Raw genomic sequence first — 12,001 nt, 5'->3', positions numbered from 1 at the left:
TCTCTCTCTCTCTCTCTCTCATTATTATGATTATGTGTCATTCCCCTTTTAGGCAGTTAGGGGGCACAGTGGATAGAGTGCTGGGCCTGGAGTCAGATAGAGTTGAGTTCAAATCCAGCCTCCAGCCCTTCCTGGGTGCCCCCAAGCAAATGACTTGACCTCTGTTTGTGTCAATTATAAAGTGGGGCTAATAATAGCACTTATTTTCTAGGGTTGTTGTGAGGATCCCATGAGACTCTATTTTGTAAACTGCTTGGCATATAGTAGGTGTTTAATAAATGCTTGTTTTCTTCCTTCCTTTCAGGCTGCAAGCTTCTGAAGGGCAGTGATTGTGCCATCTTTGTTTATCTTTGCATCTGTGGCATCTAGTACATGGTATTTACAGAGTAGCCATTTCGTAGAAGCTTGTCTAATTGAATTAGAGGACCCTCATGGCTCATGTTTTAGGAACCGCTATATTAATGTAGGAATCAGCCAAGGACAAATGAAGAGTCTCAGGATTACCCCCTTATGTCAGTCCATATTTCATATTCCAGCCAGACTAATCTAAGAATCTTCTTGGTGCCTCTGATCCCATCTCCTGGGCCAGACCATCCATGTTCTCACTCTATTATTATTGACAAATAGTCAGAGTTTGGTGGTGAGCTTGCTAGACCTGGAGGCAGGGGGTCTGGGTTCATATTCAGCCTCTGTTCCTTGCTTCCAATGGGACCTTGGGCAAACCGTTTAACTTTCTGGGGTCCCGTCTCTAAAATGAAGAGGTTGGCATATGATCTGGAGGGTCTCTCCACTGCCCCTCCGTCGTCTTTCCTATGATACTACCAAAGCAGGAAGAACATGTAAAGAAGCTGAGCAACGAATGGCTTCCATTTCAACAGTCCCTTTTCTAAAGCTCTGAGTTCTGATCTCATTTTGGCCCATCTCCCATCTTATCCCTTTGCATGCTCCCTAAAGACTGGCTGTTGGGGTCCTCTGAGCTCTGATTACGAGGTCCTGTGATCTTTCACATAGACACAAGCTTTTGAGAAAAGAAAACACTTAGAAAATATTGTCAAGTAAATAGTTATTGCTGACCTGGTAACCCTGAATCATCATTGCCCAAATCTATGGTGTTTTCCGTGCCCAAAACCTCAGGCATCTTGGCATCAGCCCAGCACACGAGGCTTCCACAGGGACACCACAGTTCATCTATTTAGTCAGTCAATAAAAAATGAAGTGCCAATGTGTCAGTTCTGGGGATATGAGAAAAGGAAAAAGGCAGCCCCTGGCCTCAAGGAACCAATAGTCTAATGGGGGATCAACATGCAAATAATTATGTGTAAACAAACTATACACAGAGTAAATAGGAAATAATCATCAGAGGGAAGACACTAGGATTTAGAGGGATTGGAAAAGCTTTTTTTTCCCTTTTAAAACCCTTATGCCTTAGAATCAATTCTGTGTATTGGTTCTAAGTCAGAAGGGCAATAAGGTATGGCAATGGGGGTTAAGTGACTTGCTGATCTGAGGCCAGATTTGAGTCCAGAACCTCCCTCCCATCTCTAGGTCTGGCTCTCAATCTACCGAGCCACCCAGAGGCCCCCTAAAGCTTCTTGTAAAACAGTGATTCCCAAAGTGGGTGCCACCGCCCCCTGGTGGGTGCTGCAGGGATCCAGGAGAGTGGTGATGGCCACAGGTGCATTTATCTTTCCTATTAATTGCTATTAAAATTATAAAAAATTAATTTCCAGGGGGCTAAGTAATATTTTTTCTTGAAAAGGGGCAGTAGGCCAAAAATGTTTGGGAACCACTGTTGTAAAAGGTGGAATTGTAGGAGAGACTTGAAGGAAGCCAAGGAGCAAGGATGAGAAGGGAGAATATTCCAGGCTTGCAGGACAGCCAGAACCCAGAGACACACAGGGAAAGGGAATCAGGAACCAAAAAAACCCACATCAAAGCCACACTGCTCTAGCAAAGGGAAGTCATCCATGTCTCCCACTATCTCACTGTCCTTCTGGGTAATTGGCTCTATAACTGGAACACTGTGAGCCAAACTCTAGCTACCACCAGCTCAGGCATTCGGAGTCCTGCTTTTATCTCCTGCCCACAAGCAGCCTCAGGATGGGGGGAAAGGCTGAAGCAGCCCTCCTCAAGGAGATTTAACTGCTGATTGCTGCCTTCCCATCCCCACAGTTCAGCTGCCCTGGCATCCTCTATATGGGGGTACCAGCCTGGCTTTTTACCCCCAGTTCTGCCGTCAGAAGTGTCTAATCACTGGGACTCCATCTTCCTCGCTACTCTATCATTTCTGTGATATTTCTTGGGCCAACAAATTGTACAAAGGCTCCCTGATAAAAAGAAATGGAGGTAAACAGGATGAAGGGACTCATTACCTGGAATACTTTGCCTTCGGCAGACCAGGGCTGTGTCTGTGCCACCTGAATCTTTACTTCCCTTTGAATAAGGGCCATCATCTATAAAAGAGAAGAGGGAAAATGGGTTGAATACAACTTTCATTTCTCCCTGGGCTCCCCTCATCTTCAAAGAAGTCACCTCCTCCCCTTTGCAGGTGACGTCAGAATGCATTATTTCATGCCACACTTTCCGTTTGGTCCTTGGAGGAGATGGGGGGGATTATAAAGGATTTATTTCCCTTGCAGTTAATTCTCCTAGTGAGAGCCAAGTCTGTCATCCCTTAAATAATCAGGTGAAACAGCTGAAATGGGGGAAAGGAGTAAGACCATCCCTAGAGTGAGATATGCCAAAAATAGCACCAGATGGAGACAGGAACAACCAGCTTTGAATTAGGGTCCTGAAATGAATTTGCTGTGTTTTGGGGGGGGGGTTGGGGAAATAAATGGACACAAAGCTCTTGTCAGGGTTAGTTTTCCCCTCTTTGGACTTCAGTTTTCTATTCTCCAGAATGATGGGGCTGGTTTAAAGGATCTCTAAGGTCCCTTTCAACTCTGCTATTCTGTGATCCTGTGTGAGTTTTAAGCCCATCATTATGGTGACAGACTTAAGGATGAAGAAGAGGCTGGGGCCATATTCAAGACCAATTCATACATAGACCCAGTCATTAGCTACTCACATAGTGACTTGTGGAGCATAAAGAGTCTCCTTGTCCGAAGATCTCTCCCTGTCTCCCACGATGCCTAAAACTTCACTACGAGTGGGTGATTCATTCTTTTGGATTTTTAAGAAATTCACTTTCGACAGGGCAGTTGGGTGGCTCAGTGTATTGAGAGCCAGGCCTAGAGAGAAGGGAGGTCCTGGGTTCAAATCTGGCCTCAGATACTTCCTACTTGTATGACCCTGGGTGAGTCATTTTACCACCATTGCCTAGTCCATACTACTTTTTAGCCTTAGAATTGATATTCATGTGTGTTGGCTATGGGAGGGGGATGGAAGGAGGGGAGGGAAAGAACATAAATCATGTAACCATGGAAAAATTCTTTTAATTAATCAGCAAAATAAAATAAAAAGAACTGATATTCAGTTTTAAATCTAAGAAAGTAAGGGTTTTTAATTTTTAAAAAGGCTCTTCTGCCTTAGAACCAATACACAGTACTGATTCTAAGATGAAAAATAAGGATTTAAAAAATTGCATTCAAAAATGTTTATTAGGTGCCTGCCATGTGGAAGGGACTATGACAGTTTTGGGGAATACAAAAACTTGAACAAAGGATTTGGCCTCAGAAACTAAGAGTGGAGGAAGGGCTATTCCATTTTGAAGTTTACAAAGTGCTTTGCTTTATGTACATCATCTCATTTGCTGTTCACAACCTACCCTGAGAGGTAGGTGTTATTATTACTCCCATTTTACAGATGAAGTTTAAATGACTTGTCCAGGGTCACCCAGCTAGTCAAGTATCAGAGGCAGAATCCCCATCAGGTTTCTCACTCTAAATCCAGGGGTCTTTCCAAGACACCACACTTCATGTACATAGTTCAGAAGGATATAAGACACTGTGTGAGAAGGCCAAAGGAGAAACAAGATTCTTGAAGGAAAATCTGAGCAGGAAGAAAACATGTCCAACCAGAGAGATTAGCTTAATGGTGGAAGAGGTAATTGAGTAAAACCTTGAAGATTCTAGCAAGATTTCAGCAGATGGTGAAAAAGAGGGAATGCATTCCAAGTATGGGGAATCATGTTTTCCTTTCCCAGAGAACCCTAAAAATATGAATCCTGCTAGGAGAGGGAGCACTTCAGTTCTTGATAAACTTCTACAGTAATCAGTGCTAGCCAAGAGCAGGATCTTGGAAGAATGAGAAGCAGGAAGTGTCTGGAGGTCAGAAGGCAGTGAGAGGGAAAGGAGCAAGCCAAAGACAAATGCTTCCCAAGCTTCTCTTTGATAACTAATTTCTTTTTTTCTTTCTTTTTTTAAGTTTGGGTCTCCCAATCTCACCCAGGTTGGAAACAACCCTACTGCTGATCAGCAGCTTCAACCTGCTTCATTTATGATCCAAGCTAGTTCAAGCCTTTTTAGGCAGCCTGGTATGCTCCCTTCCACTTCCACCACTCTTGGGAGCTCCCCTTATATTAGTTCCAGACCCTCAGTTAGTTCTAGTTCTATCCCTACTGCAGTTTAGAACTCCAGAGCTCAATCAATCTATTAGCCCCAGTCTCTGCCTGCAATAGCAAGGATTATAGCTCTGGGCTACCACACTCAGTGACATTTGACTTTTTTTTTTTTTTAAATGTTTTATTGATGAATTTTTTATATCTCTGTCACTAATGAATGAACTCTCCCCCAAACACACACACACACACACACACACTTCTGTGTAGGAAAGTGCAATTCATAGGGTCGGTCATAGATTTTGAGTCAAAAGGGAACTAAGAGGGGGCAGCTGGGTGGCTCAGTGGATTGAGAGCCAGGCCTAGAGCTGGGAGGTCCTTGGTTCAAATCTGGCCTCAGACACTTCCCAGCTGTATGACCCTGGGCCAGTCACTTGGCCCCATTGCCTACTCTTACCACTCTTCTGCCTAGGAACCAATATACAACAGTATTGACTCCAAGAAAGAAGGTAAGGTTTTTTTTTTAATGGAACTAAGAGATCATTGGGCCCCTCTTCCTCTTTAATAAACAAGTATACCCTTAAAGAAGTAAGGTAACTTTGCCAAGTTTACATAGGCTTAAGGGCAGAACTTGGATGTGAACCCAGATGCTATGAGGCAGAATTCATCACCTTCATCCCACTGGACCACCTTGCCTCTCAAGTAAAAAACATCAATGCATTGCCCATGTCTGAAGATGTATATATCATTCTGTCCTCATAGTCTGACACTTCTTTGATGAGAAGCAGGAGACATTCTTTACCAGACATTAATGCTTCCAAATTCCATGGCCTCATGGGGTCCAGTCAGGAGGAAAACATGTATGCCATGTATGCCTTCTGATGGTAGGGAGCTTTTGAAAAGAGCTATTCTCTAAGACAGAAGACTTAGATTCAATTTCGTTGTGTTGTTCATTCATTTCAGTCGGGTCTGATTCTTTGTGAGCCCATTTGGAGTTTTCTAAACAAAGATCTGGAGAGGTTTGCCATTTCCTTCTCCGAATCATTTCATAGGTGAGGAAATTGAGGCAAACAGGGTTAAATGACTTTCCCAGGGTTACACAGTTAGTAAGTGTCTGAGGCTGGATTTGAACTTGCAAAAATGAGTCTTCCTGACTCCAGGTATAGCATTCTATCCATTGTGCCACCTAGCTGCCCAATGAGGTTGAGAATCTTGATGAAAATTACTGGGATGAAACAGAGGAGAGAGAGAGAAAGAAGATTTAGAGGAGAACATCATCATTAGTACCAAGGAGAGAACACTGAGTTTGGAGTCAGAAGAATTGGATTTAAATTCTTCCTTTGCTACTCATCCACCTGCATAACTCTGGTTGTTGTTTAACTTCTTAATCTATAAAATAGAGGACAACGGGTAGATGAGATGACTTCTAAAGGGTCTTCCAACACCAAATTTGTCTCTTTATGATCTTAAGTCTTATGAAGCCGAAAAAGTCTTCAGGAATGGACTATCCCAGAAAGATATCTAGTGGGATGTCACATGGGAAGGAAGAAGGGTTACCACGGCAACAGAGATGCAAAAAAAGGCAAGAGGATACCTAGAGATTTACAGTTCAAATTCAAATCCTCAACAGGCACTGAAAATGATGAGCTTTGTATATGACTGAATAACTGGTGAGTTTTCTTGAGGAGAGAGGTGGGGGGAGGGACGGGAAAGGAAAGGGGGAGAGAGGGGGAGGGGGAGGGGAAAGAGAGAGGGAAGGGGAGAGGGAGAGAGAGAAGCTGCTGAGATTCATAGAACTATGTAGTCTACTGACTTATTGACTAATCTTGTTGAGGGAGGAGGAGAGGGCCAGTTGATCAGAGGCATAAAGGTGCTTCCCTCTCTATGGATGTTTAAAGGAGTAAACTCCCTTTTTAGCAAACTCATCCTAGATCAGTCTTATAGTCTTCTCTGTCCTGTATCCTTTATTTCAAATGGTCACATAGTCTTGTTCCTCATACACGATATTCCACTGTACCTTTAATCAGATAAGCCCTCATGCAAGGAATGCCCTCCCTTACCATCTCTGCATGGAAGAATCTCTAGTTTCCTTGAAAGTACAGTTCCAGTGCCCTCTTCCCATGGAAGAGAAGCCCTAACTGGTCTTTACAAATCTTAAGCTCTGCTCCATAAAAATTTACTTTGTATTAACTTAGCCCATATTTCATACTTGCTATTCATGTAATCTCTGTTCAGGTCATCAAGTCAAGTGAACAAGCATTTATTGACCACCTATTATGTTCTCAGTACTGTCCTAAGCACTGGAGCTACATGAAGGGCAATAACAGTCCCTTTCCTCAAGGAGCTCACAGTCTAATAGGGGAGATGACATGCAAACAGCTATACAAGCAAGATATAATCAAGGTAATTTGAAGGGTGTCTCAGAGGCAGGAACATTAAGAATGAAAGCACTTTGAAAGCAAGCTCTAGTTTGTTTCTGACTTTGTATCTCTAGTACCTATCATTGAGCCTGACATACAACAGGCTTCTTAGAACTAAATTAAATTGAATTTGGAACAAGACCTTTGGGAAGGCTTTAAGATTCCTGAAAAATATCCAACAGACCTTGGGTGAATCTTCTTTAACACTGTCTTAACTTTTAACCTTTTATCTCGTTCACATCTGAAGATGGCTCTAGAACAGGGGCTTGACATTTTTTTGTGTCATGGATCTGGTAGAGAAAGCCCAACCTGAAAAGCAGCAGACCAGAGGGGGGAGGAGAAGCCACTAAATTCCAAACAGAAGAGTTACATTTGATCCTAGGGCAATAGGGAGTCACTGGATTTTGTAGAATAGAGCATTTGCTGAATAATGAGGAATAGGTTTCATCTCAACCTATGGGTCTTTCCCACAGGTACCCAAAGGCTCCTGTTTCTCCTTCTCATCCTTCTCCTCTTCTTCTGTTGACCATCATCTATTTCTATCAATCCCTTACATGGATACCCAGAGCTCCTGTGCCTCCTCCCTTAAAGCTGACCTCAAGAGTGCTATGTGCCAGAGTGCATGGGTTATTTGAAATGTGACCTTCCTTCTCCTCATCTTGAGCAGCACTGCAATGCAAAAACCTGAGTCCCATTAGTCACATCCTCTACCACCAACACAGATTTCCTTCCTTATCATTGGATAGACCTGAACCAGGCAACTTACACTCTTTGTTCTCAAAAGGACCATTTATAGCCATTTGGAGCTGAGAGGAATAGGGGAAAAGCCATTTGGAATCATCTTGCTCCCTAATTACAGCTCCCAAATGCCTAGTGAGCTCTATCCTGTAACCAGTGGATAGGGTAGACTTTTTGAATATTAATTTTTTATTTTTTTTCTGAACTTAGCAAACATCAAATATAATGGACATTTGTATATACATAGAAGAAAAGATTACACATGAAACTGCAGGTTTCTACTATGTACAGCTTGATTAATATTCTCTAGGTTTCAAGGCTGTCCTGCTTGCCTAACCTTTCTTCTGTTCTTTCTTTTCCATTAAAGATGTCTTTAATGGCCATCTTTTGAGAGACTGGTTTTTTACAAGTCCAACTTTGAACTTCTTGAGGGCAAGGACTGCCTATTGGCTTTCTTTGTATCACCAGCACTTAGCACAATGACTGGCAGACAGCAGGCATTAACTAACTACTTATTGACTTAACAACTTGAAATACACCAATGGGATAAACTTCAGAGGAGAGTATATGGCACAGATACAGGGTTATAGAGAGAATCTCATGGCAGCATTAGCCCTTGGCAATACTGTGAAGCTCACAAATATATCTTTAATCTTTTTTTCCCCTTTTGATGGCATTTCCCCACTCCCAACTGTTCTCTCCTTCTCAAATCCTTTATCCATGCTGATAAGGTGATTCATGATGACTTTTAGTGTGGGTGCTCCCAGAGTTCCATTGACATTGACTTTCAGCACTTAAAGCAGTGGTTCCCAAACTTTTTTGGCCTACCACCCCCTTTCCAGAAAAAAAAAACATTACTTAGCACCCCCTGTCACATACTATCACCGCCCCTTTACAGTTATTCACCGCCCCCAAATGCACCCGTGGCCATCACCGCCCACCTGGATTACTGCAGCACTTACCAGGGGGCGGTGGCGCCCACTTTGGGAATCACTGATTTAAAGTATTAATGGGAGAAATGTCTGGCTTTCCCAAGAAATAGGAAAGGGACTGGGAAGGAATAAGCATTTAGATAGCCTACTACTAAGTGCTTTTTATGAATATTATTTCATTTAGATCTCACAACCAGTCTTCAAGGTAAGTGCTATTATTGTTCCTATTTTACCACTGAGGAAACAAGCAAACAAATAACTTGCCCAGAGTCAACTGCATGAGAAAGGAACCTGAAATCTCAGCACAAATTCCACTTAGATCTAAAGCCAGGTTCACTTGAGAGGAGTTTTACTCTCTCTCTTTTGTATTTGTAAGGTCAGCCTAGCAGATAATTGAACAGAAAGAGAGGGGTTGTAGGAAATATCACTGCAGGGTAATGTTCAGAGAAGCAGGAGAGTGGAGCTAAGTATATGGTTTTTGTGGGGTGGAGGTGGGAGGGATCACAGCACCGTAGATTTTAAGCTAGAAGAGGCCATTTAATCCAATTCCCTCAGTTTACATATAAGTAAACTGAGGACCAGAAACATTGCCCCAAGTTAACACAAGTAGCAATTGGCAAAGTCAGATTTCAATCTAGGTCCTCTCATTCCAATCCAGTCTTTTCTCTATTTTTCCAGGGGGGAAAGCAAATAGCTACTGTCAATAGTCCTTCCAAGGATAACTGTCTTTATCCCACCCTGAAGATACATATATGGATCATCATAAAAAAGGAAGGACTATATGGATCATCATAAAAAAGGAAGGACAGAAAAGGAGCTTTTGAATTGAGATTGATGCTAACTCATTATAAGCTGAGGGAAAGAGTTCTGTCTTCTGGATACCCTCTTTGTGGCTGAGCAATGGGGGCTCTGATTCTATAGCTGGCATTTTCTGGGCCTTGTGTTTGTGTTCTCCTTGAAGTGGCAAATGGAGTTGGGTTTATTGTACATCCAAAGTTAACAAGAGATATCATTTCATGGGACATTTGGTCATTTCACATTGCTGTGCTCATGATAAGTATTTGCAAATAAGAGACCATGAAAGCAATTTTGGTTTATGACCAACATCTGTTGCAAAGAATGAAAAGGGAGAGAAATTTGATGTAGAACTTTTTAAGACCTTTCAATTTTTTTCTTTTTTTTTAAACCTTTACTTTCTGCCTTAAAATTAATACTAAGCATAAGTTTCAAGGCAAAAGATCATTAAGGGCTAGGCAATCGGGATTAAGTGACTTGCCAGGGTCACACAGCTAGGAAATGAATCCCAAGCAAGGACCTCCCATTTCCACACTTGAGCCTCTATGCACTGAGCCACCTAGCTGCCCTATATTAGACCTGGCACCTAAGACCCTCCAAATTAAAGCAACACATACTTCAATACTTGGTGACTTAAAGGCAAAGATAGTATATGTGAGGATAGCAAACAATTGGCTAGAAGTTATGGTTCAGGAGTAAGGAATAGGAGAGGTCAAAGACTTGTAAACTATATAGAAATTTCATATCTTTTTTTTCTTTGTGAAAATTTTCAGAAGGCACTAGAAATGGTGAACACAAAATAATGAAGTGAATTTATTATGCAATATATTTTAATAGGTAAGAAATGACTGACTACTGATATAAAAATATTCTTAAATCAGATATCTATGTAGTTGGGCCAACAACTTTTTATTTTTTAATTTTTTAAAACATTTATTAATATTTATTTTTAGAAAAGTTAACATGGTTACATAATTCATGCTCTTACTTTCCCCTTCACCCCCCGAGCTCCCCCCCATGGCTAATGCGTATTTCCACTGGTTTTAACATGTGTCATTGATCAAGACCTATTTCCAAGTTGTTGATAGTTGCATTGGTGTAGTAGTTTCGAGTCTACATCCCCAATCATGTCTGCCTCAACCCATGTGTTCAAGCAGTTGTTTTTCTTCTGTTTCTACTCCTGTAGTTCTTCCTCTGAATGTGGGTAGCGTTCTTTTCCATAAGTCCCTCAGAATTGTCCTGGGTCATTGCATTGCTGTTAGTACAGAAGTCCATTACATTCTATTTTACCACAGTGTATTGGTCTCTGTGTACAATGTTCTTCTGGCTCTGCTCCTTTCGCTCTGCATCAATTCCTGGAGGTCTTTCCAGTTCACATGGAATTCCTCCAGTTTATTATTCCTTTGAGCACAATAGTATTCCATAGGCCCAAAGGATTTTGCTTAAGCCCTTTACCTTAAACCTGTGTATGTCCACCCACCTCACATGTGTTTCTTATAGACAACATATGGTAGGATTTTGGTTTCTAATCCACTCTGCTATTTGCTTCCTTTTTATGGGTGAGTTCATCCCATTCACATTCAGAGTTATAATTATCAGTTGTGTATTCGCTGACATTTTGGTATCCTCTCCTAGTTCTACCCCTTCTTCTTACACTATTTCCTTTTAAACCAGTGGTTTGCTTTATGCCAGTAACCCTTGTCCCCTCCCTTGATTTACTTCCCTTTCTACCCCCTCCCTTATTATTCCCCTCTTTTTATTTTTAAGGCCTAATGAATTCCCTCCCCCTTCTTCTCCCCTCCCTTTTTTGACCTCCTCACTCCCCTGCTCCCCTTGGTTTATCCCTTCTGACTTTCTCAGTAGGGTTAGATAGACTTTTATATCCCAATGGATAAAGCTACTCTTCCCTCTCAGGGTTAATTACACTGAGAGTAAGGTTTAAATATTACCTCTTAATGCTCTCTTCCTCTCCTTCTTATAATAGTATTCATCCCTTCCCCTTCCCATGCCCTCTTTGTGTGTAATAGAATATACTATTTTTCATATTCTCTCAAGTTTTTCTTGGTGTCTTCTACTATTCACCTCCCTCTTTCCCACCCCCCATATCATCTTAGACCATTTAGTATTTCAACCTCTCCCTATGAATAATTCTTCTAATTATTATAATAGTGAATTCTATAATAGTGAACAGAGTTCACTACAGAGAATTATACATAACATTTCCCCACATAGGAGTACCAATAATTAGATCTNATGCTCTCTTCCTCTCCTTCTTATAATAGTATTCATCCCTTCCCCTTCCCATGCCCTCTTTGTGTATAATAGAATATACTATTTTTCATATTCTCTCAAGTTTCTCTTGGTGTCTTCTACTATTCACCTCCCTCTTTCCCACCCCCCATATCATCTTAGACCATTTAGTATTTCAACCTCTCCCTATGAATAATTCTTCTAATTATTATAATAGTGAATTCTATAATGGTGAACAGAGTTCACTACAGAGAATTATACATAACATTTCCCCACATAGGAGTACCAATAATTAGATCTTATTGAAGCCCTTAAAGAGGCAAATTTAAAAAATATGAGTTTTCTTACTTTCCCTTCTGTTTCTT

General features: G+C 41.4%; 1 protein-coding gene across 1 annotated transcript in view; it reads right to left on the bottom strand.

Annotated features, from left to right (window-relative positions):
• GRIP2 (glutamate receptor interacting protein 2) overlaps window positions 1–12,001 on the bottom strand; it is a 468,329-nt gene that overhangs the window by 123,478 nt on the left and 332,850 nt on the right. The window contains exon 2 of the mRNA XM_044676082.1: window positions 2,373–2,453. Coding sequence (XP_044532017.1) covers window positions 2,373–2,453 — 81 coding nt within the window. The remainder of the gene's footprint in view (window positions 1–2,372; window positions 2,454–12,001) is intronic.

This window comes from Gracilinanus agilis, chromosome 1 (assembly GCF_016433145.1).
Source record: "Gracilinanus agilis isolate LMUSP501 chromosome 1, AgileGrace, whole genome shotgun sequence".
In the NCBI taxonomy this organism is placed as follows: Eukaryota; Metazoa; Chordata; class Mammalia; order Didelphimorphia; family Didelphidae; genus Gracilinanus; species Gracilinanus agilis.
This window is presented reverse-complemented; position numbering and strand designations above follow the sequence as displayed.